General features: G+C 41.4%; 1 protein-coding gene across 2 annotated transcripts in view; it reads left to right on the forward strand.

The window, feature by feature from the left end:
* CCNY (cyclin Y) overlaps positions 1–27,100 on the forward strand; it is a 138,142-nt gene that overhangs the window by 94,787 nt on the left and 16,255 nt on the right. For both annotated transcript variants that reach the window (XM_058180989.1, XM_058180990.1), the window contains exons 3-5: positions 7,995–8,029; positions 21,505–21,605; positions 25,901–25,936. In XM_058180989.1, coding sequence (XP_058036972.1) covers positions 7,995–8,029; positions 21,505–21,605; positions 25,901–25,936 — 172 coding nt within the window. The remainder of the gene's footprint in view (positions 1–7,994; positions 8,030–21,504; positions 21,606–25,900; positions 25,937–27,100) is intronic.

A 27,100-nucleotide genomic window follows, 5' to 3' on the forward strand; every position in this document is an offset into this window, starting at 1 on the left:
GGGACAAGTAACAGGAGCTCACCCCATTACGCAGCACTAGGGATTCGAACCGCTGAACTGCCGACCTTTCGATCGACAAACTCAGCATCTCTTACCCACTGAGCCACCACGTCCCATGCAGATCTCTAGACTCCTCATTACTTTTAACTCCTTCATATGGAGATAAGACGATGGTGAAGAGTAGTAGTGATATTCAGTGCAAAGCTGTTAAGTCTGCTGTATCAACTTTCTCATCTCAAAGTTTCAAATGTTGGGACAGAAAAGTTGGAAAACATACAGGTTTTGACTTGACTTACGACTGCAGCTGAGCCCAACATTTTTGTGATGAAGAGAGTTATGCCCCGTTTTATGAACTTTCTTGCCACAATTGTTAAGTGAATCATTGCAGTTATTAAGTTAGTAGCATGGATGTTCAGTAAATCTGGTTTTCCCCATTGAGGTTTCTTGTCAGAAGTTTGCAAAGGTGATCACATGACCCCAGGACACTGCAACCATCATAAATATGAATCAGTTCACATGATCACAGGGATGCTGCAATGATCATAAGTGTAAAAAATGGTCAAAAGTCACTTTTTTCAGGGCTATTGTAACTTTGAACAGTCGCTAAATGAACTGTTGTAAGTCGAGGGCTACCTGTATAAAATATATATTTTACTATCAATACTACATTAATTGCATATGCTGCTCAGCATCGCTGTGATTTGGACAGCAGAAGTCCAATAAACGTCAAGAAATAAAATTGGCAGTGGTGATTTCAGCTCCCATGGCCAAATGCTGAGGTCTGCTGGGATCCACAGGCTCACCATTTCCCTCAACATCTCCTGTGCTAATGCAAGAACTATTGCATTATGAATTTCTGTGGTGTGGTTTATATATTTAGTTGCACCACTTGGGGTCAGAAAATTTCTATTTGAAGAAAAGGGCTAGAGCATCACAGCTTTGTTTAGCTTTATGTAGCCAGTTAGATAGAGCTCTGTGTTTATAAAATTATTCTCACTCTAGGTGGAGACAAAATAAAGCTCATATCAGTCCGAGCAAATAAATTAGCATAGTTTAGAAGTTACGATAACAGAGTATTCCAATGACTCTTTAAAGATTATTGTGTTGAGTGTTTTTGCCCTTTATTCTAGTGTCATAATATTGTTATATTCTCAACATGACTTCTGATTAGCCAGGATTAGTTTGTATACTGTGAAAATATTAAATTGTTCATGAAACTCCAGAAGATTATAACTATCAACAGTAGTGAGACATAGTAAAAACACATAGCCTAATTTGATGGAAGATGACATAGTAATAGTTATAGTAACAGAGATAGATATGAAAGAAATTTACATTTTGATCAGTCGTATTGTCATGTAGTTTATTTCCATGTCAGCAAAGAAAGTAATTTCTCACTTTTTATTGAAATGAATTACACTGTGGAGTACAATCTTGATCCTTGTTTCTTTCAGGCTGCTAAATTCCTATGCTACACAATTCAAAATAATTTTAAATTGTGAAACTCGTCTCTTAATGTGTTCCAGCATAGCCATGATGTATAATGCATTGCTAAGTAGTAAATGATCTATCTATGGATATTCTCAGCCATCCAGATCATGGTTGTTCCAAAGGTGCTTTTTTTCAACTGGGCTTTCTGGTTTTTAACATAACATAACATAACATAACATCAGAGTTGGAAGGGACCTTGGAGGCCTTCTAGTCCAACCCCCTGCCCAGGCAGGAAACCCTATACCATCTCAGTCAGATGGTTATCCAACATTTTCTTAAAATGCTGTGTTGGAGCATTCACAACTTCTGAAGGCAAGTCGTTCCACTTATTAATTGTTCTAACTGTCAGGAAATTTCTCCTTAGTTCTAAGTTGCTTCTTTCTTTGACCAGTTTCCACCCATTGCTTCTTGTTCTACCCTCAGGTGCTTTGGTGAACAGCCTGACTCCCTCTTCTTTGTGGCAGCCCCTAAGATATTGGAACACAGCTATCATGTCTCCCCTAGTCCTTCTTTTTGTTAAACTTTTCTTTGGAGACATTTCACTTCTCGTCCAAGAAGCTTCTTCAACTCTGACTGGATGGTGGGGAATGGAAGGATTTATACTCCTTGCAGACAGCTGGACTGCAAGAATGCAAATGACCAGCTGTCTGCCAGGCGTATAAATCCTTCCATTCCCCATCATCCAGTCAGAGCTGGAGAAGCTTCTTGGATGAGAAGCGAAGCATCATCAAAGAAAAACCACAAAGTCCAGTTGCCGCTTGCAAAAAGCACCTTTGAGATAGTAAATGATATATTGAATCACTTGCATGCCACTGAGGAGAAAATTCAGAGCCCTTTTCCAAATTTTTTTCTTTGAAACTTAAAAATTATGCTAATACAGATAGTCCTAATCCTTACTTATGACTACAATTGAACCCAAAATTTCTGCTGTCAGTTGAGTCACTTGCTAAGGGAATTTTGTCCCATTTTACAACCTTTTTTGCAAGACTTGTTAAATGAATCATTGCAGTTGATAAGTTAGTGACACGGTTTTTAAGTGAATCTGGCTTCCCCATTGACTTTGCTTGTCAGAAAGTCACAAAAGGGGCTCCCAGGATCACAGGACATTGCAACGGTCACAAATAGGAGTCAATTGAAAGCCTTACTTTTCGATTCTTCATTGCTTGGAATTTGCTAATCATCAGCACAGATAGATTTCTTTACCTTTTGGACTTATTGTAAAGTGGCAGCGTTTCAGCGGTGTCCCAGCTGAGCGCTGCTCAGCTGAGCCGCTTATCAAGATTGCAACGGCTCTTTTCCCCAGCAAGTTGGCATGCCATGTGGAGTCTGACCAAGGCTTCGGTCTATGTGAGTTGGCAGCCAGGAGAGCGCTATAGAGCTGTGGTGTCCGCTCTGTGCATGCAGGGATAGAGCATTGTGACCATGGTGCCGGTTCATGTTTCTCTTAGCTGAAACAGCGTAAAAGTGCTTTGGGGCTGTGATGTCGGCTTCGCGCCATATTGCCTCACCCTGTCGCTGCAATTAATTGCACTTTCAAGCTATTTTGTCAGCTTGGCACAGCGAGGAAAACTATAGCTGATTCATTGGAGCCTTTCTATTTGTTGTCAGGGAGGCTTTATTATAGCAGCAGAAAGACACAAGTGGGTGGTGTGCCATTCTAAAGCCTATACTAGATCTGCATACAGGTCTCGGACCTTCAAAATGGCAGAGCGCAGATGCTCTCATTCTAGCGAATCTATGTCATCCTCCCTTGGGCAATTGAGCTCTGAGGCTCCAGCCACCAAGAGAGGGAGGTCAGCTTCCAAAGGCCCTGTCACCTGATCCAAAGCCTCTGCTTTCAGGTCTATTTCATCGGCCTCAGAGAAGGAGGCCAGGAGGCGACAACGGGCCTTGGAAAAACATTTTGCCAAGGCCCAAAGGTGGGCAGATGTCAACAGGCAGTCTCCCACTCCAGGCAGCAGTGCAGGGCCTGGTTCTACATTACAAGGAGAGGTTTTGCTCCAAGATCATCAATCAGATCAGTTTTATTATCCCCTAACATGGCGATGGGCAAAGGGAGGCCTCATCCCCACTCACGATCCAGTGAATTTCAATCCGGTACCATCACCTTAGGAACGGGATCAGACTCCCTCCATAGGTCTTCCCACCCTTCAGCCACCTTCACTTCTATTGCGGCAGAGTTCCACCCAGAGGAGGGCCAGAAGCCTCTCATGACACAGGAAATCTATGATATGATCACACACACCATTTCAAAGGGAATTGATGCAGCCCTCTATAAAAGAGGTCTATTGGGCCAATCATAGTTGTCTGAGCCCTGTCAACAGGCTCTTCATCCTTCAAGTCCAATCGATAGAGAATATCTCTAGGAGTCTCATTCTCCTCTACCCTCACAACAGTGATTTGTCAGCTATGGACAAGGAGGACATGGCAGACTACAATCTCTCTGAAGATGAGGGCTTCACACCCAATAAACCAGCTACCACTGGGCAGTTCTGCCATGACTTATTTAAAACCCTGTTGTTTAAGGCAAAAACAACAGCCAACATGGGGGCACTTAGTGGGCACTTGGAAGGATTCACGGACCCTCCAGATCCCAACATCCTTCTTTTCACCGACCCTGTCTCGGAGCAAGAAGTTATTCCATCCCCCAATTTCTTTACTGATATCCAAAGACAGTGGATTCAGCCTGGACCAATTTCTACCCCTAGCAGGATGGATAAGAAACTGTATACAATGGAGCAGACTCTTGAGGAGCTCTTACAAATTCCAACTGTGGACGCTCTTCTGGCTACCCTTGCCATTTCCGCCATCCTTCCATCAGATTCAGCGGAAGGGCAGATCTTTCTGTTTGTAAGACCCACCAGGTGGCAGTCTGGGCAATTCGATCAGCCATGGCAGCATCCTTCTTCACACGGATGTCATTAATTTGGCTTCATCAAATGTAGTTCCTGTTTCACCTAGGACACTCAGCTGCAGCAAGACATTATAGCTGATAGTTGCAGCTGAATACACTGCCAATGCAACTCTCAATTTGGCAAAATTTGCCTCAAGAGCCCTAGCGTCCAGTGTCAATACCAGATGCCTTTTGTGGCTGAGACATTGGCAAGCCGATATGAAAACTAAATGGCGGCTAGTGTCGGCCACCTTTAAGGGAGACAACCTCTTCCGTGAGGTATTAGACCCTATTTTAATGGAAGGCAGAGACAAATGGAAATCTCTTCCCCATGTCTTCAAGCACTCATACAGATGGTCTACCTTTCCAGGCTTCCAGACACCAGATTCCAGGCTTCAGCCTACTAAAGGACGTATGCCCAAGGTACAGATTGATCACTGGACAGACAGTCCTTTCGTGATTGCACCACAAGACACAAGTCAAACGTCCCTTCGAGGGGCCAGCTACTGAACCTACTGTTGGACTAAGTGACTGCTCCAACTTAGGAGTCCATGGGCTCGAAAGTCTCTTCTTCCACAATGCTGCTGGATCAAGGCCGGCATCGCTTTGGCCTATGATCATCAGGCCAGGCCATAGCCAGGCTGCATTACAGCACATTCGACCCGGAGTGCTGCCACCACAGCGGCTTGGGCCACACAGGCCTCTATCTTAGAAATCTGCAGGGCAGCGACCTGGGCTTCACTCTCACCCTTCGTCAGGAACTACAAGCTTGATAAGTTTGCCTCAGTGAAGGCAGCATTCGGCAGACAGGTTCTGCAACAGGTTCTTCCACTGGAGGGTGCCCTGGACCCATCAGTTCCCCACCCAAGAGTTAGTTAGCTTGGGAATATCCCATTGCTTGGACTTTCTAAGCAGCACACAGGAGAATGAACATTGGAATTACCTGAACGTTTGTTCTATGTGTGCTGTGTGAGAGTCCAACTCCTCCCTAGTTCACTTGGGGCCCAGGGCACAGTTGCGGGTGATTGTTCCTTACAGATTTTGCCTCTCAGGGACTTGTCTTCATTAATAAACTGGAGCCCAGCTAGGAAGAAGAGGTGCGGTTAAACAAATTCAACTCAGTCTCTGGCCAATAAGACAAGGTTAATGCCCATTGCTTGGACTCTTACGTAGCGCACTTTGAATGAATGTTCAGTTAAGTCCAACGTTCATTTCAACAAAGAGCTTGCTATAGTCTGCTGTTCTTGTATTCTAGGATTTATTGAAGGCATGTAAGCATTTTTTTTAAATATTAGGAAATCATTACATGTGTTTGAACAGGGAAGTAGCATGTTCTGTGTGTATAATAAGTGGTAAATCAATATTTTTATATTTGAAGAATTAAGGGACATTGCAGAAAAAAACTTTTGGTTCAAAACCTTGAAGAACTATTGGAAAAATGATTATCTAAATGAAAGAGATGTGAATAGGTTCAGTGACACTAAAAGAAATGGAGACTAAGAAAATTTGGTAGCATCTGAATGAAATAAGTTGTTACAGGTAGTCCTTGCTTAGTGACTGCCTTGTTCAGCAACTGTTGAAGTTGCAACAGTGCTAAAAAAATTTATGACCAATGTACACATTATGACATTTGTAGCACTCTTAGTCACAGTGCCATTACAATTGGTACCCACTATCCTGTACAGTTGGTACTGTTGTCGTTGTCATGTTGGAAGTACAAAGACCTTCCAGGTTGAAAAGATTAATCGGCCACATCACCACTGCCCAGTGAAAGCCCAGTTGGTGGCTCCTTTCATGTCCCCATTGAAACCTAAATCATATGTTTGCCATTAGAGTAAGTACCCATTTGTTTTTGTTTACTTACCCCCTCCCTTGCAGAGTGGAGAGATTGGAGAGGAAGCATTACAAGACAGTAAGCAGGCATGCAATAGGAAATACACATTGAAAGGAATATGCCCTAAACAGAGAGATTGCTTACACAAGTGGGGTTGGGAAGAAAAAAAATCGCTATAGGCAATCTCTCCTGTGCTAACCCATTCCTCCCTCCCTGCAGAGTGAACAGATTGGAGAGAAAGGGATTATAAAAGAGTAATCAGCCACGCAATGGAGAATACACTGGGCTATTTGCATATGACTCATGCTGGGGGCTGCTGGTGCCACTGTATTCCAGATATGTTTTCCCTATTGTGTGCCTGTAATCCCTTCCCCTTCAATGAATTAATTTCCTTTTTGCTAATTATTCCAGCACCAGAGGGAGCATTCAAACAGCAGGAAAATGATTAGGAGGGAAAGAAGCTGAAGGTGTGAAACCGATTAGTCTAGCAGCTGTTCCAGTGTCAGGATGAATGTTCCAAAAAGTGCAGGACTGGAGAAAAGGAAAGCATGGTTGCAGTCACATGATTTCCCACTTAGTGACTGCTTTGCTTAATGACATAGCTAGTGGTCCCAACTATGGTCGCTAAATGAGGACTGCTTGTTCTTATCTGGAATAGTAGCATTTTGAATAGTGATCTGTGATTTCACATATACATAATCCATTTGGAGCATTCAGAAGTTAAGAATGATTGGGTTGGAGTCTCACCAACATGCATGCATAAGTCCTGGTTCCTGCAAACTCCTTTAGTAGCTTTATGCTCCATAGTTAACAACTTAATTTAGAGTTGGAAATTTACTAGCAGATAATGGAGATGTTTCAACACAAAGTAATGTAGAACTTCACAAAGAATAGAAATATTTCCTTAACTTGAAACTTCTAATTCCCAGAATTATTCTTGTTTGAATTCACCTTTGGATGCTTCTTCAATATGCAGTTCATTGTAACCTGGTCACATGTAGAGGTATTACCCAAACTTTCAGGAAAGGACAGTTGGTTTGTTAGTTTTCTAAAGGCAGTGAGCAATGAGAAGTGAGATTTGTCTGAAGATTTTGGTGCAAAGAAAACTCATGCATATGCAAAAACTCAGAAAATATGTGACACCTCTTCCATTAGCTATTGAATGTTCTGGCAGCATTCCAAAACTACGAGAATCAGTTGAAAGACAAAGAGCATGAAGGAATGAAATATTATTGTAGCTTGGTGCCTAAAGTAACATGGATGGAATTTATGCTTTGATTTTGATATCAAAAGCCCTGCATCTAAAAAGTTTTGATTCTGAAATTTTGTATCTGAAATAAGACAGTGTTGTTTAAAATCAAGATCAAGTTCTATAGACAGTAAATGTTTTAAACTAAGCTGATGGGAAACATAAAATCGAAAGGAAGTTCTATATATACTATAAATATTTTAAGCATTTAAAAAATATTTTAAAACATGATTTATGCATTTGTGCTATTTGAGTGTATCAAAATATTTTTGTCCTTGAATGTTTCAATGAAATTAAATAACCGAAACATGAAATCAGAATCATTTCAGCATATTAATATAACTTTTTAAAAAATTTACACATCTCGATTGTGTATTCATTCTGTAAGAGTAAATATGAGCTCAAAGTTAGAAAAGGCTTCTTTGGTTATCCATTTTTACAAAGGTTATAACTTTTTAAACAATAGTTGGTACAAAAATTAATTTACCTCAGATTATATAACTTTCATACATTTTCTGTTTTTACAGTGAGAGAAAAACGGAAGAGTCTCTACATAAACCATGTAAGTGAAAAAAATGTTTAGCTAAGTAGCATGTTTAAAATATACAGTAAAACATGTTGATCTCCAAACCTTCATTATGTAGACTTTGAATAAGAGGAACTAAATTATATTTAAGACTTCATATGTAAACAGTGGACAAAGCTTGCTCCTTCCAAAGTGATTTGAAATTTAATGTTATTTGTGTCATTATATAATTGGTTTTTTACATCATCAAAGTTATATAAATCATTTATATAATTATTCAAATGACATATGAAGCAATTACGTAGATTAGGTCAGTTATATAATATGGACTTTAAACCCTTACTTGTCAGAAAATCAACCAAGAATGCAGTGTAGCAGAATTTGTATGATCTTCGGTGCCTGAAAAAGAGACATTAATGCATTCCAAAGGTAATCAAAATTTGGGGGCTAATACCTTGTTTCCTTGAAAATAAGACCTCCCTGGATAATAAGATCAATCAGGCTTTTGAGCGCATGCACTGAAATAAGCCCAGCCCCTGAAAATAAGCCTTCCCTGAATATATTTAAACACATGCACAGCTGGTCTTTGCCATTTCCTCTGGTTAGGGTTAGGGAGACAGAACTGGAAATCAGATAAGATGGCAAAAGGAGCCTCATCTTGCTCCACGTGCCCCAAAATAATAAGATCTCTTTGAAAATAAGGCCAAGCTCTTATTTCGGGGTTCAAAAAAATATAAGACAGGATCTTATTTTCGGGGAAACACGATAGATATAAGTTTGTTATAATGCTCTGTAAATTTCACACTGTGTTTTAAATACTTTCAAAAATTACAGGGTTCTGTCCCATGCACACACACCCTGGTCAGGGTTCCAAGTACCACCCTCAATGAAAGTTAGTTTGAATTTCCTCAAAGTTCCATTTTTTTTAGAGATGTCATTTTGGCACATCTGGGAAAACTCGAATCTGAGAGCTTCCAGGTTTTTCCACCCAAAAGGAAGTTCAAGTCCCTGCCTAATACCCACTTGTCCATCACATGGTCCAATCCATGCGCCGTCCCAACTGGAGATGCCTCCTAATTCCAGCCATCCAGATGCAGGGCAAGATGTCCTTGACTTTCTGAGAAAGGAATGTTATTATGACTATATATATGTATCACCCTGGCTCCATACAATCCCTTCTCCTAGTTTTCCACAGTAGTAAATGTGGCAGGCCTGAAGATCCAACGAAAAAGATGGCTTCCAGGCCTGACACCCCCGTATAAGTCAGTGTTTGTTGGATGGCCTTCACTATAATACTTAATAAGTATTCTGTTACTGGTGAGGATTTTTGTATTTGTTTTTGCCTGTTGGTTATCAGACCATGAAGGAACAAATGTAGGTCCATATCCAGTATGAGAATATTCAGGATCTATGATGTCCATAGATAGGCTATTTCCCCATTCCAAATGTCAGTTAAAATCCCAACATGGTAACAGAATTGTGTCAATCCCGAAGATCTTTCCAGATGAGACATCGAGTCTTTTCCTTTGTATAGTTAGTATATTTTCTTGGATTGGCCTTGAGTATAGCCTTCATTTCCATGGGAGTTAACCATTCCTGGTCTTTTCCTAATATGGAAAAAATGCATGTTGACCTTGCAAAATAATCAGCTTATGTAATGCTAACATCAACCCCAAAACAATCTCAGAAAATCTGGATAAGAGAGATTTGTTTTGCTAACACTATTGCATTACAGTAATACATTACACTCCTTCCCTCCCAGAAGGCACTTTGCCAATATTTGCATATTACTTCTCTCGTAGTCCTGCAGGTACGTGGGCGTCTCCTGACTCTCCCGGACCTCGCAGTTCACTTTCTGGAGTTGAGTCGAGCTTGCGGAGGGACTTTTCGTTCCTCTGAGCTCCTCCTCCCGGCCATCCGGCCCTGGATTATTCGCCGGCTCGGACCTGCTGTCCTCTAGAGGGACCGGAGGGTGTCGCTGGACCTCGCCTGACTCAGATAAGTCTCTGTTTGGTTCTTTGCTTACGCTTTCTGTTTGTTCTTGGCTCCGGTCAGCTGTGGGGTTAATTAAATCATAGTCAGGGCTGTTCTCGCCTAATTCTGCCTTATCGCTCAATCTGTTTCTTAATTGATCTATGTGGCGCCTCCAGATTCTGCCATCGTCTAGTTCCACTAGATAAGATTTGGGGCCCGTTTTGTCTATGACTATCCCCCTCTTCCAGTTAGGGCCGTCGCTGTAATTATGTGCCCACACCGAGTCTCCTATGTTTAACTCTCGGATTCTATCTGGTTTTGTTTTGAACCCGTCCTGTACGTAGTTCGGGTGTAGCCGGTCTAGCGGGCACCGTAGCTTCCGCCCCATTAATAGCTCGGCTGGGCTGCGGCCGGTGGCCACACAGGGGGTCCTGTGTTGGACGGTTAGGAATGCGTCGATTTGTGCCTGCCAATCGCCGGGGCCGCTTCGTGATAGCGCTTCTTTCGCACTCCGGACAAAACGTTCAGCAAGGCCGTTCGACGCAGGGTGGAACGGCGCTGAGAGGGCATGTCGGATGCCCTCTTCAGCCAGGTACCCTTCAAATAATGCTGCGGTGAACTGTGGGCCGTTATCGGACACGAGGGTGTCCGGTAGCCCGTGCGTGGCGAAAAGGTGTTTTAGTGCTGAGATGACAGCTCCCGCGGTTGTGGATTTCATTAGGATGATCTCCAGCCATTTGGAGAATGCATCCACCACAATTAGAAATGTTTGGCCGTGGAAGGGGCCGGCAAAATCAATGTGTATGCGGGACCAAGGGCCTTGGGGTTTCTCCCACTCCAAAACTGGGGCCGTAGGTGGTAGTGGTCTGGATTCCTGACATACTTGGCATCGGCCAACCCTGTCACTGATTTCCCTGTCCATTAGGGGCCACCAGACATAGCTCCTAGCCAAACCCTTCATCCTCACAATTCCTGGGTGACCCTCATGCCGGAGTTCCAGAACTATTTCTCAGTTTCTCTGGACTACCACCCTATCCCCCAGAGCAGGCACCCCTTGTACAGACAATTCCCTTTTTCTTTACAAATTCCTTGAAACGTCGCCCGGGCAGCGGCCATCCCTTTGAACCCAACTGATTACAGTCCTTAAAACAACGTCCCGGTAGGAGGCCGAGCCACTTCCTGCGATGTGACTGGCCAGAGTCCAAAGAGTCAATTAGTAGAACGGGTGTGCCCGGGGTGGGGTCCCCGATTTCCCCTGGCAATGGGCATCTGCTCAATGCGCCCGCATGCCCCAGCTCCTTTCCAGGCCGATGCTGCAGCTTGTAGGAGTATGCGGTCAAAAAAATAGTCCATCTGGTCAGTCTAGGTGAGAGTGCTACTGGCGTTGGGCGGTCGCCAGCCAGTAACCCCAATAGCGGTCTGTGATCAGTGACAATTTCAAAGTCTCTCCCAAAAACGTATTCGTGAAATTTTTCACCCTGACACTATTAGAGCCTCCCTATCTAGCTGGCTGTAATTCCTCTCAGCCGGGACATCGTTCGTGAATAGAACGCTATAGGGGCTTCAGTGCCGTTTGGGAGTCTGTGGCTAAGTACAGCTCCTACTCCATAGGGGACGCATCACAAACCAATACTAACGGCAGTCTGTTGTTGTATTGTATTAACAGGCTATCGCTTGATAGCAAACTTTTACTGCCTCAAATGCCCTATTCTCTGACTTCCCCACGACCAAGCAGTGTTTTTCCAAGCAATTTATGCAGCGGTTCAGCAACGGTTGCCTTGTCTTTTAAAAACACGGCGTAAAGTTTACCAGACCCAGGAAAGCCTGGAGTTCTGTCTTGTTTTTGGGTGCTGGGGCTCTCTTTATCGCCTTGACTTTGCTCTCAGTGGGGTGAATCCTTTTTGTCTATTCTATAGCCCAAAATTCAACAGATTCGACCCCTATCTGACACTTGCTTGCTTTGACTTTTAATCCTGCCGACCTAAAATGGCCAAAACTTTCCTTAATCGCTTCCCAGTTCTCTTAAATCTTCCCTGATACCAACACATCATCGAAATAGGGTACGACTCCGGTAACCCTTGTAGGAGCCGCTCCATCAAATTTTGGAATAGCCCGGGCCACACTCACCCGAACTGTAACGGGTGCACTTAAAGGCACCCGGTGCGTTACAATGGTCTGGGCTTCAGCTGTGCTAGCATCTACGGGTAGCTGTTGGTACGCTTGTGCCAAGTCTAATTTGGCGAAAACTTGTCCGTGCCTAGTGAGTGCAATAAGTGTTGCACTACTGGAACTGGGTAGGCGCTCTTTTGCAATGCTTTGTTCAAGGTAGCCTTGTAATCAGCGCAAATTCTTATGGACCCGTCTGGTTTTATAGGGTGACGATTGGCGTCTCCCATTTGGCATGGTCAACTGGCACTAGTATCCCTGGCTGACTAATTTATCTAACTCTTTGTCGATTTTAGGTTTGAGTGCAAAGGAACCCTCCTTGCCTTTAACCTAATGGGAGCTATTTGGGGTCTAAATTGAAGGAGATAGGGGTCCCCTTGTACTTGCCTAAACGGTCCTCGAATCGTCTGCGAATTCCTCCATTAGGGCGTTTGCAGGTTGCATCCGCTCCGGTGGACGCCAGTCACCCCATTCCCAACGCCTGAACCAGTCTAGCCCCAGCAAGCTTGGCAAGGTTCCTCGACTAACGTGATGGGCAGGGTCTTTTCGTATGTCCCGTACTTGACCTCGACGGTCGTTGTCCCTCGAACAGGGATGCGGTTGCCCTGGTAATCCTGCACCCGGAGCCGTTGTTTCTGTAGCTTGCGCTTTGCGATGTCGGCAAGGCTTTCACAAAAGTGTCCCAGGACATGATTGTGATAGCTGATCCTGTGTCTACTTCCAGTCGGCACGATGCGCCTTCAATTGTCGGGTTTGTGAAGATCTTTTCTTCGATGCGGGTAGCTGCGTGGTCTATGGTAACAGTCATTCGGTTTGACTTGCGCTCTTTCTTTCCTGGCCAATCGCTGGTCGCCTCGCCGATCTCGCTCTGATTGGCTGGTTTGAAATTCGGCGGGAATGTGGGGTTTGCATCTCTGACTCAGAGCCGCTCTGATTGGCCGATTTGAATTTTCGGCGGAAGGTTGGGGTGCTCGGCAGACTTGAGCCAGGTGCCCTTCCTTTCACACCGCCGGCAAATGGCGTCCCTGAACTTACATCTTTGGCGCTGATGTCGCCCCGCAACTTCCGCATTCCTCCGGGTCTTCCTTGTCGATTTTCCGGTGTAGTGGACTTCTTCCTCCTCTTCGCTGGTTGACTCACGATAGGTTTCTTCGTGGTGGACTGTGCTCGGCTTTGCGCCCGCCATCGGCGTGAGTCGCTTTGTAAGGTGTCTGCTGCATGGTTGGACATCTCATGGGCTCTGGCCGTCCAGGCGTTTGCCAATGTCAGGTTGCTCTTGGCTAGCAACCGTCTCCTCAAACGGATGTCTCTGACCCCCCGTATAAGTTGTTCCAGCAGCTCTTCGTCCAGATCGCGGTACTCGCAATGCTTGGAGGCTTGTCTCAGGGCTGCCATGTAGTCGCTGATAGACTCGCCTTCTTGTTGCCTCGCTCCCCAAACTCGTACCGTCGAGCGTATTTGGACGGGGCTGGTGCGTAGTGATTCTTCAGGAGGGTCTGAAGGGTCTGCCACGATACGGAGTGTAGCGGTGTTGGCTCCGCTAGAGCTTCTGCGACGGCGATGACTGCGGACCCACAGTGGCTTATGAAGTAAGCCCGTTTGCGGTTGTCGGAGACTCCCTGTAGCTCGTTTGCCTCCAGGAAACTTTCGAAACGGGTCATATATATTCCCCATGTCTCCTGGGCAGGGTCAAACGGAGTGGGTGGCGTGTAGCCGGTCATCGCTGCATTCGCCGTCACCTTGCTGGGTTTGATTCTCGTAGTGAGTTCAGCTCTGTTCTGGTGCTCTGCCTCAAGATCCCACCTTCGTCGCCAATGTTAAGTTTGGGTATTGACGAGGCAGGAGACCAGGTTAGTGACAACAGCTCTTTAATATAGTGTGACCCAGCAAAACTCTGGAGAAAAACCTCTCCTTATATACACTTCAGCCTGAGGCTGCATCCAATCAGAAACGAGATATTTCCCGCCTAAAACTCCCGCCAAAACTTACAGTAATACATTACAGTTATAATGCTCTGTAAATTTCACACTGTGTTTTAAATACTTTCAAAAATTACAGGGTTCTGTCCCATGCACACACACCCTGGTCAGGGTTCCAAGTACCACCCTCAATGAAAGTTAGTTTGAATTTCCTCAAAGTTCCATTTTTTTTAGAGATGTCATTTTGGCACATCTGGGAAAACTCGAATCTGAGAGCTTCCAGGTTTTTCCACCCAAAAGGAAGTTCAAGTCCCTGCCTAATACCCACTTGTCCATCACATGGTCCAATCCATGCGCCGTCCCAACTGGAGATGCCTCCTAATTCCAGCCATCCAGATGCAGGGCAAGATGTCCTTGACTTTCTGAGAAAGGAATGTTATTATGACTATATATATGTATCACCCTGGCTCCATACAATCCCTTCTCCTAGTTTTCCACAGTAGTAAATGTGGCAGGCCTGAAGATCCAACGAAAAAGATGGCTTCCAGGCCTGACACCCCCGTATAAGTCAGTGTTTGTTGGATGGCCTTCACTATAATACTTAATAAGTATTCTGTTACTGGTGAGGATTTTTGTATTTGTTTTTGCCTGTTGGTTATCAGACCATGAAGGAACAAATGTAGGTCCATATCCAGTATGAGAATATTCAGGATCTATGATGTCCATAGATAGGCTATTTCCCCATTCCAAATGTCAGTTAAAATCCCAACATGGTAACAGAATTGTGTCAATCCCGAAGATCTTTCCAGATGAGACATCGAGTCTTTTCCTTTGTATAGTTAGTATATTTTCTTGGATTGGCCTTGAGTATAGCCTTCATTTCCATGGGAGTTAACCATTCCTGGTCTTTTCCTAATATGGAAAAAATGCATGTTGACCTTGCAAAATAATCAGCTTATGTAATGCTAACATCAACCCCAAAACAATCTCAGAAAATCTGGATAAGAGAGATTTGTTTTGCTAACACTATTGCATTTCAATAATACACAACAGCTGGCCAAAGCTGGTCTCCCCCATTTGGTCAAGGTAATGAAATTTGGATCATCTTGGGTTGGCCTCAGTAAGGACTTCATAGCCATTTAAGATCCTCTCCTAATATGGAAATGTTGCATATTGACTTCCAAAATAACAGCTTGCATGATGCATCGTCCCCAAAACCGGATGGGAGGAAAACCAGATAGGGAGATATGTTTTGCTGATACTACTGAACTTCAATAATCGACAACAGCTGGCCAAAGCTAGTTATGCTGTAAGGTCAAGGTAACGACATCCTGAAGTTTGAATCTCCTTGAAATGACCCTGAGTAAGGCCTTCATTCCCGTAACGGCTAACCATTCTCGATCTTTCTTCTATGGAACCATTGGATGTTGACCTTCCAAATTAACTGTCAGGGTTTCAAGTAACAGACCCAATGCCATCAAAACTCAGAGACCAAGGTGCTCCTCAAAACCCAAATTTATTAGGCATGTCATAGGGGCCCGAGGTTTTCCCCACCCAAATTAAAAATCAAAATTCTTTCTTCCCAGTCCACACGTCCCTCACATGGTCCAAGCAGTTCCCAGTCCCAACTCCAGTTGGTTTCAGTCCAAGCCTCTAGAGCACCTGGTAAGAACATTCTTGGTTCCCAGCAGAAAGAAATTTATTTTATCTAAGAGTCCCTGGCTATCCCTATTTCCCCACTCCAACTCCCACAGCTCCAACTGGCCTTGCTGCGGCGGCCCTGAAGACTCTCCAAAATGGCTTCAGGGTTGACATTAACGGCTTGCGTGATCATCCCCAAAGCTATCTCGGGAAAATCGGATAGGAAGATTTGTTTCGCTGAACATGCCATTGAATTTCAATAGCACACAACAGCTGCTCAACGGTCAGTGTGCTCATAGTCAAGGTAATAAAATCTTGAATTTCGGATCTTCTTGGGTTGTCCCTGAGTAAGGCCTTCATTGCCATGGGAGATAATCATCTCAATCCTTTTCTAATATGGAGCAGTTGCATGTTGACCTTCCAAATTAACAGCTGGCGTGATTTTCCCCGAAACAATCTCAGGAAAATTGATAGGGAGATTTGATTTGCTGATACCATTGAACTTCAGTAACACATAACAGCTGGCGAAAGTGATCAAGGTAATAAAACGCTGGGGTTTGGAGTCTGAAATAATTTGATTTTAAATAAGCATTGCATGATTTTCTTCTTATATTATTTCCCTATCCTTTCTCAGTTTTTGGATCAGAATTGGGAGATTCAGGTTCAATTCCAACTTCAGCTGTGGAAGACTATTAGATGATTTGGGGGGTCACCCACTCTCTTTCAGTGACTTCCCAGGTGGCTGTTCTGAGGAAAACTGCTACGGGGTGTGCTAAGCATGAGACTTCAGCCTGCTACGGTAGAAAAAGGCAGGATAGAAATCAAATCAAATTGCAGTCAATTTAATATCCATAATTTCCCAACAAAGTTTAGGCAGGATTGACACAATAGGGGTTGCAAGTACCATCTTCCAGAAAACAAGGGCAGTCCACAGGACATGATGCAAAATGAATGAGACAGGGTCCGTGTACATGGAGAGAATCGGTATTATTTTTGGATTTTAGGGTTGCTTGTGTTAAGGTTTATAGTGTAGCTTGTTATAGTGTAGCTCTTCAGTTTCAGCTGAAAATAACAAGAAAGTATCAACTCCTTTTTGGTTTCTACATAGTCAAGGGCTACCACACATATGGCTTAAGAGCTTCAGATGATGCATTCCTTCAGCAGTTTGCTGCAGGCAAAGCAAGCTGGTTCTGCTGTTACTATTCCAATCCTGCTTTTTCTTGTTCTTTCAAATGCAACTTTTAGAAGGAAATGTGAAAAGCATAACCGGTGCTCAAATTTTGGCACCATTTAGATGTATTAGGTGGGTGAAGTCCTATTGTGCAAGGGATGAAATACTATGTCTTTTTTTAAAAAAAATGTTTTATACAGGCCTTAATTTTACGTTAAACCTGTGTTTTTCCTAAACTGTGTTAAAAATATAAAGTTTGGGAGAAGAAAGTACTATTCTAAGACAAATATAACATTCCTCCTGAAGACCGCAAGAAATCATTTCCTTTGATTTCATTTCCCAAATTTTGATTCATTCATAGCTGTAGGTCTTTTGGCAGCTTATTTTAACCAAAATCTTTTCAAGTAACATTCTCACATTTTTAAGAAAGATTTATTGAGATCCAAGGGAAGAGGTTACCAGCATTTTAACAGATGAACTATTTCCCATGTGAAATGAATTTATCCTCTGATTCATTACACAAGAGACTTTGTTTTTTTCTAGGAGACTTCCTGAAATCCAGTCAGAAGGAGTTTTTTTCACTGATAACAGAAGAGCTTGCAGCTGGGTCTCTATGGAGATTCTCAATCATCCAGGTCATGGTAGTCCCGAAGGTTCTTTTTCCAAAAGGCAACTGGATTTTATTTTTCTTTGAAAAATTTTTGCTTCTCATCCAAGAGAACTAAAGAAGTTTTTTGAATAAGAAGCAAAGTGGAAAAAAACCCAAGGAAGTCCAGTTGCCTTTTGGAAATAACACCATTGGACTACCATGACCTGGATGATTGAGAATCTCCATAGATTCTGGGTGAATTGAACAGAATAACAGAGTTGGAAGGGACATTGGAGGACTTCTAGTCCAACCCCTGATCAAACAGGAAACCCTATACCATTTCAGACAAATCGTTGTCCAATCTCTGCTTAAAAACCTCCAGGGTTGGAGCACCCACAACTTCTGTCATTCCATCGATTAATTGTTCTAACTGTCAGGAAATTTCTCCTTAGTTCTAAGTTAGTTCCATCTTGATTAGTTCCCATCCATTGCTTCTTGTTCTGCCTTTGGATGCTTTGGAGAATAGCTTGACCCACTCTTTTTTGTGGCAGATCCTTAGATATTGGAAGACTGCTGTCATATCACCCCTAGTCCTTCTTTTCATTAAACTAGACATACCCAATTCTTGCTGATTGATGGATAAATTATATGCCACAAAGTTTGTGCCGGCTTGCTGCTGTTCTTCCTCTCCTTCTTTTTCCTACCTTCTTTCCAAAGCTCAGAGCCTTCTCTAGACAACTAGGTATAATGTGTCTTGAGGAAGGAGTATCCATAACCATCTTCTAAATCAGGGTTATCAAACTCACAGCCTGCAGGCAGGATACATCACACTCTGGTCACACCCACGCCTGGTTTAGCGAAGGGAAAAAAGTCACGAGACGTCATGTAACGATGCGAGTTTGACACCCCTGTTCTAAATCTTTATTAGTCAGGATCTGATCATCACACACAGAAAATTTAAAAAACTGATTGTGTATTCTCTGTCCTATGAAACCTTATTTACAAGAACCAATGAAAAACAGCTTTTTATTGGTTCCATTTTAGAACCAGTTTTGGTTTTGGCGTGAGATTAGGTATTGTGCTATTCTTCTAACCTTAGGGTTAGATTAACATTTTGGTACTAAATCCTATGAAGTTAGTCATAACTTTTGGCAAGAACTGAAATTGATTGAGACTGGAATCCTATGCCAAGGTTGACTCAGCCTTCCATCCTTTATAAGGTAGGTAAAATGAGGACCCAGATTGTTGGGGGGCAATAAGTTGACTTTGTATATAGATACAATTGGATGAAGACTATTGCCTGACATAGTGTAAGCCGCCCTGAGTCTTCGGAGAAGGGCGGGATATAAATGCAAATAAAATAAATAAAATAAATAAATGCCTAGCTATCAGAAAAGTATTATTGAATCCATAGAAAACTCCTATATTCCACTATATTTCAAACAAATATATATAAACACTATATTCCAAGCAATTGGCAACTCCAAATCTCAACCAACAAATGCTCTGTTTTACACAATGGCAAAAAAAATCAGAACACAAAATACAAGCTGGGTGGATACGACCTTATGGATGATCCCTACTCTCTCAAGGACCTTGGAGTACTCATATCTAATGATCTAAGTGCCAGAGCCCACTGTAACAACATTGCCAAAAAGGCACTAAGAGTTCTTAACCTAATCTTGTGTAGCTTCTTCTCTGGTAATACTGTACTGCTAACTAGAGCATACAAAACGTTTGCTAGACCAATTCTGAATACAACTCATCTGTCTGGAAACCGCATTGCATATCGGACATTAATACAATTGAGCGAGTCCAGAGATATTTCACGAGAAGAGTCCTCCACTCCTTGGCTTGCAACAGAATACCTTATGTCACCAGACTTGAAATTTTGGGCTTAGGCAATTTAGAACAGCCTTCAGTCTGACCTAAGTGTAGTATATAAAATTATCTGCTATAATGTCCTATCTATCAATGACTACTTCAGCTTCAACCACAACAATATACAATAGCTACAAACTTAAGATAAACTGCTCCTAACTCGATTGCAGAAAATGCGACTTCAGTAACAGAGTGGCCAAGGCCTGGAATGCACTACCTGACTCTGTGGTTTCATCCCCAAACCCCCACAACTTTAGCCTTAGACTGTCTACTGTTGACCTCACCCCATTCCTAAGAGGTCTGTAAGGGGCGTGCTTAAGCACATCAACGTGCCTACCATCCCTGTCCTAATGTCCCCATTTATTCGTACCCATTTCATGTATTCATAATCATGTTTATACTTATATCTGTAATCTTATATATGCTTGACAAATAAAAAAAAAAAGATTTCCTCACCACTGATTGACTGAGTGTTACTGTTTACATATCAGACTATTTCAAGTGCTTTTATATTAGGATATGAGACTGATTATTACACTATTATTATTTATCTTTTATTCAATTGGTTCCCACCTTTTCTCCAAGAGCTTAAAGAATCTCCTTTTATTTATCTGCATCACAAAAACCTTGTGAGATAGATTAAGCAAAAGGGAAAGGCTGACCCAAATCTTCCCAGTGAATTTCCCTGAAAGAGAATAGACTAGAATCTGGATTAGTGGGGAAAGTTCTTAACTATCTAAAATGATGACTATTTGAATAGAATATTGGCTCAATTAAGTATAAGATGAACTGCATATGGTCTCAACTTTTGTGTGTTTTATTACTATTATTTTGATGAAATTTAGGGTCAGATTCTTTTGTGGAGGAATATCTTTGCGATATGTTCATAAGTAATACATGGAGAAACAGAAGTCATTTCCATCTTTAGCAGTAGGGGGATTACAATATTTTCACACTATTCTATGATTGTACAGGTAGTCCTCAATATAGGACCACAAATTGAGCCCAAAATTCCTGTTGCTAAGTGAGAAATATGTTAAGTGAGTTTTGCTCCATTTTACAACTTTTCTTGCCACATTTGATAAGTGAATCATTGAAGTTATTAAGTTAGTAACCCAGATGTTAAGTGAATCCGGCTTCTCCATTGACTTTGCTTGATCGCAAAAGGTGATCACTTAACCCCAAGACACTGCAACCGTCATAAATGTGAGTCGGTTGCCAAGCAGTCAGATTTTGATCATGTGACCCTTATAACGGCAACGGTCATAAGTCACTTTTTCAGAGCCCCTGTAACTTTGAACAGTCACTAAATGAACTGTTTGCAAGTTGTAGATTACTTGTGTCAATATTCCAGATTTCTTTAACTTTTAGCAATTTTTAGAAAGGGGAAAAGCAAGCTGAAGGGTGCTGACATTGCGTAGTGTCTCATGGAATCAAGTGAATAGCAAATCTATGCCATCTTCCCCCAATCTCATAGCCCCTAGGTATATTGTTCAATTAAGCATGAGCCAGCAATGTGCTCCAGCTGCCAAAAGAGAAAGATCTAAACATGAAATATTGGATCTGAAAATTACCAGTATTAATCCTATCTCTTAAAAGTCATGGAAGTTCCATCACTGGAGGTTTCCAAGCAAATGTTGTTCAGCAGCTGATTATGTGCTATGATTAGAGAATACGGCCTTAGGCAGGGTTGAAGTAAAACATGTTCCTTATGATTCTGTAATTGGCAAAGTAGAAAGCTGTGTCCTAAAAAATGTAATGGGCCAAATTTCATGTAATGGTTAAGATGGCACATTACATTAAAATTGGCTTAAACATGCCTTATTGCAGGGGTGTCAAACTTGCGGCCAGTGGGCCAGATGTGTCACGCCAAACCCCATTTTAGCAAAGGGGGGGAAAGCTGCGATACAGCACGTGACAACTTTGGAGCACAGACTGATAATATTGCAAATAATCTTTTGATCTGTACAAAGAGCAAAGAAAGTGTAACTACTGTGTTATTCTCTCTTGATTTTTGCCAGGTTATATTGACTTGAATATATCCAGGCATCTGCTGGAGACCGAGAGAAGCTATTTATTGAATTATTGTTTTCTAGGAAGAAATGACGTTGGCATTACATTAATGGTACTGGTTTTTTTTATTTTAATATTCTTTCTTTTTTTTTCCTAGCATCCTCCTGGTCAATTGAGAAGGAAATACAGTTCCTGTTCTACTATTTTTCTGGATGACAGTACAGTCAGTCAGCCCAACCTCAAGTATACAATTAAATGGTAGGTACAACAGCATTCCATTGCTGGAAAAAAAAATTACACAGAGAGAGAGAGAGAGAGAACTTTGCATTGTTTCTGAATATTGTTTCCAGCAATAGCATTCTAGAAAATGGAACACCTAATATGGATTGTCATACATAAAATTATGACAATGCCAAATGAATAGTACTCATGACAGAGTCCATGGAGTTATGGCATTGAGGCATGCCCACAGTCACATAATCAAAATTTGGGTACTTGGCAGTCCACCCGCATTTACATCCACATGGACACTTCAATTCTTCTTCCTGCCTTTACCATTATCCTCTCTGCCTTTTTGGCTACCCTAAACTCCATGACTTTTCCATCTGCCTTAGACAAAGATAGGCATGGCTTCTGGAATGACCAGCAGCTGCCTTCTGAAAAGCCAGGGACATTGTCAACAGTGGAGGGAAGAAAATGGTGAAGGTAAGATGGACCCAGCATAGCCACCCAAGTGGAGGGCAGCAGAGTGCAGGGTGGCAGAAGTGGTGGAATGCAGACCCACCAAAAGGGCAGAAATAGCAGGAATGTAATTAAATGGGGGAATTGAAGAGGAAGAATTTCCTTACCTTACTAAAACTTGGAACTAGGACAATCCAAGCCAGGAATGGCTTGGATTGAAGTGGATCCTCACCTAATGACCGGATTCATTTAAGGACCAAAGTGGGGATTGCCAGTGCACCATCGTGTAGCGATACTGTCACATGATACCATCCTTTGTAACCACATTGCTTAATAACGGAAATTCTGGTCCAAATTAGAATTTTTAAGGTTATGTGTAAGTGGTTGCAGAAATATTCTGGGGTATAGCTGCAGATTTCATGCACTGGAAATGAGTGAAATGGTTAGGATTGAGACTTGGGAAAAATACATTTTTCCTCACTTCTCCTTCAGTTTCAAATGTAATTAAGGATATAGAGGGCCCTAAATATGTTGCTACACATCCTTATAGCTTAAATTAGAGAAGTTTTCTTCTTGAAAGTTTGCCTATTGTGGTAAAGTTGCAGCTGAAGTTTTAAAATATATAATTTTAAAATTGGCAACTGTTTTAGGGAAGACAGCATTTGGATGTCTGTTAAATAAGTTCAGACATATTTTCTTCTTGACTTCCTTCCTGTTTGTTACTGCCACAGCTGCAATATATTTTTTCTTTTAATTAACAATATACAAAACAATTTTTGTGTCCTTGGATGGATCTAAGGTTCTACTTACTGTAGTTTCTTCTGATGCATTTTTTTGGTCTTTTTTTTTTAATTTTCAAATGCTGAGATACTTTTGGAACTGCCTGGTTGTTTTGATAACCGCTTCCTTTTTTTATTGCAGGGTTGAAGGTCGTTAAGAGTGCCTTGATGGATACAGATGTACCATCAAGGAATAGTTCCCATCATTTTTAGTTGTGCTTGTGTGTGGCACAGATATCACCAATAGCAGTCAAAGCTTTGATAATTGGCTCAAAGTTTTAATCTTTATGTGGTTGCAAATACCAAACACCAAGCCAAAAACCGCAAAATCAGAGTAGCGTTCTCTATATTTTTTTATTTTGCACAGTTGTGTCTCACAGCTTTTTAGCATTCAGATTTTAAATATATTGCTTTTCTAAAAAATGGTATGAATTTTCAGATATTTCTTCCAATGATTTTTGAAACCCCATGAAAGACAAATTATAATATAACTGAAACATTCTATTGCCTTAATTCAGGGGTGAAATGCTTCCGGTTCAGACCGGCTCGCCCGATCCGGTAGCGATGGCAGCTGATGGTTCAGAGAACCTGTAGCAAAAATCCCTGGCCCCGCCCCCTGCCCCTGCTGAGCCGCACCACCATCAGAGGGTTTTTTTCTTTTCTTTTAAAAGCAGTTTTTCTTCAGCTGAAAAAATGCCTTTAAAAGTAAAAAAAAAAGCCTTTGATGATCCCACGGCTCAGCTGGGATTGTCAGAATCCTTTAAACTCTTTTTTTTAAAAAAAAGATTTTCAAAGGCTCCTCTGGCGATCCCAGCTGAGTTCCTCATCACTAGAACCTTAAAAAACATGTTTGCTACAAGCTCTTCAGCCGAAGAGCTTGTTAAAACAATTATTTTAAGAGGTCCTGGGCTGCAATAAGGAAACTTCAGCTGGGATCGTCAGAGGAGCTTTTAAAATCTTTTTTTCCTCTGGCGATCCCAGATGAGTTGCCTGATCAGGCTTTTAAAATCATTTTTAACAACCTCTTACAACAGCCCATGCCCACCTAATTGCCCCCTCCCCACTTACCTTACTGCTATTCCTTTCGGGCTGGCAAAGCCATGCTTTACATCAGTTGCATCAGCTAGCAACTGAATCTGCCTGCCTAAAATCCATCTCCTCAGTGAGCAACTGAATCTGCCTGCTTTGCTGGCTGAGGAACTTTGGGAATATTTCATACTTATGCTTATATATACTGTGTGACAAAATAAATAAATAAAATAAATAAATAAATAAATAAATTGAAGTCCACAAACCTTAAAGATACTAAGGTTGGAGACCTTAGAGATCTAAAAAATATAAATAAAATAAAATAATAAAATAAAATATTTGTGCAGCTTTCTGAGATTTGGTGTGTTTCTGTAGTGTTTCACCCTTAACTACACAAACACACAAAATCTCACAAAGCTGTATGTGGCATTTTGTGTGTGTGTGTGAGTCAGTTGTGTTGTGTGTGTGTGTGTAAAGTGTGAAAGTTGGTTTTTGAGCTTTTTGTGGCTGAGGTTCCTGTTTGTTGCAGGGGCCATTTTGGGTGAAGTGCAGTTGCTTTTACATTGGGTGTGAGTCAGTTGTGTTGGTGTTACGTTGTGTTGTGTGCGTGTAAAGTGTGAAAGTTGATTTTTGGTACCTCTTATTGTTTTGTATACTTGGTTTATTATTTTTATTATTTATTGTTATTGGCCACACTCACCCAGTCATCTGGCCACCAAGCCACGCCCACAGAACCAGTAGAGAAAATTTGTAGATTTCACCCCTGCCTTAATTTATACATCATAGAATTATGATTATTTTGTAAAGCTCTTCTGATAAAATGTTTTTCCTTTATCTATTAATTCCTTTATTTTTAGAGCTTCCCCACTTTCAGATCTTGTTGTTTTGTCATTTCTATTTCTCTCCTGAAATTGTTTAGTTTTCTGCAAAACAATCTACTATTGCTTCACTTTGTTTCATTTCTTGTTTTCATTTTTGGGTCCTTTTTGCATCCTCAAAGCTTACTCTATTCGTTTTTATAATCTATTCACCTGCGTTTAAGCTGCAGAGCTACAGATAATTGTGGCAACTCTTTTGCCAAATATGCTTCTTAAAAATTCTTACATTTTTATGTGCTCTCAATGTCCATCTCTCCTTTAAATTCTTCCTTTAAAACTCTTTATTTTATAGGTACAATTGGCCTAATTTTTTATAGATATAATAATAGCCTGAATACTACCTGTTTTATCAGCACAACAACTCATAAAGTCAGCTACAGGTTGTCCTCAACTTACAACAGTTCACTTAGTGACTGTTCAAAGTAACGACGACACTGGAAAAAGTGACTGATGACCGTTTTTCATACTTATGACCGCATCCCCATAGTCATGTGATTTACAGTTGGAATGCTTGACAACTGTCTCATATTTATGACGGTTGCAGTGTCCCGGGGTTATATGATTTTCCTTTTGCGATCAAGCAAAGTCAGTGGAAAGGCCAGATTCACTTAACAACAGTGTTACCAATGTAACAATTGCAGTCATTCACTTAACAACTGTGGCAAGAAGAGTTGTAAAATGGGGCAAAACTCACTTAAGTGAGTTTTGTTTCTTACTTAGCAACATAAATTTGGAGGTCAATTGTGGTCGTAAGTTGAGGGCTACCTGTACCTAACTTCCTTGCTCCCTATGCTTGTTGCCGTATCTTGTAATATTATCAACATTAAACTAAAATGCAGTTGTCAATCCAGTCATCTATACTTGGAGTGAGGGAAGAAAATATCCATTTAAAACAATTTTTGTTTGTTTATTTAATCAAATTTATATAGTCACCTATGCTAACAAAAATTACTGGGTTTTCAGGCAATAAAACGCCTTTATCTTGGCCTGCATAGTTGATGCATTCAGTACAGTTTGCGACAGCTTATCCTTTTTTGTTGCTTTTATTGATCTACATTCTCTCTTTTGATTTTTTTAAAAATGGTTGAAGGGCCCATTAGAAATTTGACTTAGTTATAAAACATAATGTTAAGATGCAAGATATTCAATATGTATTAAGACACTAACTCTGCATTTTCTTTTACAGTGTAGCTCTTGCAATATACTACCATATCAAAAACAGGTAAATTTGAATTGGAAAATAGTTCAATTCATTGTTTTTTCCTTTTTTTAAAAATTTCACTGCCTTATAAGAAAGTTTGCAAAGCAGGGACACTTTATGTGAATATTCAGTGCTATTGCATATGTAGCCTTGGATGTGTTGTAATCAGAACTGAAACACACATTCTTCCCACACAGGGGTGTTTTGGGTCAGGGTCTCCAACCTTGGCAACTTTAAGACTTGTGGACTTCAACTTCAACTTCAATTCTGGGAGTTGAAGTCCACAAGTCTTAAAGTTGCTAAGGTTGGAGACCCCTGTTCTGGGTGACCAGTGATGGTCAGTGTTGAGGAAACACCCACATAATGGATCATGTCCATTTAGTTCCATAATCCCAAATCCCAAAATAAGGAACCTTCATGCTTCCTTGTATAGTTTTTTATTGTAACTTTTATTTTATTTTAAAGAATCTTGACAAAATCAGTAGATAGAATACAGAAGTGCAAAGGAGACATAGACAAGACTCTAACAGTAAATTATATGGATATCCTTCAAAACCAACGTTCTTATTCACATTTTGCCATTTGTATAGTAAGTCTTAAGATGCATAGATCTCTCTGATGTTGATGAGTACTGGTGATCAGATTTGGAATATTGACACATGCACATACAGTTGTGCAAAGCTTTTATTTATTTATTTATTTATTATTTATTTATTTATTTATTTATTTATTTATTTATTTATTTATTTATTTATTTATTTATTTATTTATTATATTTGTATACCGCCCATCTCCCGAAGGACTCAGGGTGGTTCACAACCAATAAAACAACAGAAAATATATAATACATATAAAACAGCAAAAAGAATAGAAAATTAATTCAATTGATGGCCTAAAACTTTTAAATACAAATTTAAAACCCCGTTTAAAATCCCTGATTTAAAACCCAATTTAAAACTACGTTCACGCTAGTCCTGCTCTTCGAAACAGCAACGTCTTCAGCTCGCGGCGGAAGGACCTGAGGTCGGGGAGTTGACGAAGCCCCAGAGGGAGCTCGTTCCAGAGGGTAGGAGCCCCCACAGAGAAGGCTCTCCCCCTGGAGGTCGCCAGCCGACATTGTTTAGCTGACGGTATCCGAAGGAGGCCCTCTCTGTGAGAGCGCACTGGTCGGTGAGAGGCTAATGG

The sequence above is a fragment of the Ahaetulla prasina genome, chromosome 4 (assembly GCF_028640845.1).
Source record: "Ahaetulla prasina isolate Xishuangbanna chromosome 4, ASM2864084v1, whole genome shotgun sequence".
In the NCBI taxonomy this organism is placed as follows: Eukaryota; Metazoa; Chordata; class Lepidosauria; order Squamata; family Colubridae; genus Ahaetulla; species Ahaetulla prasina.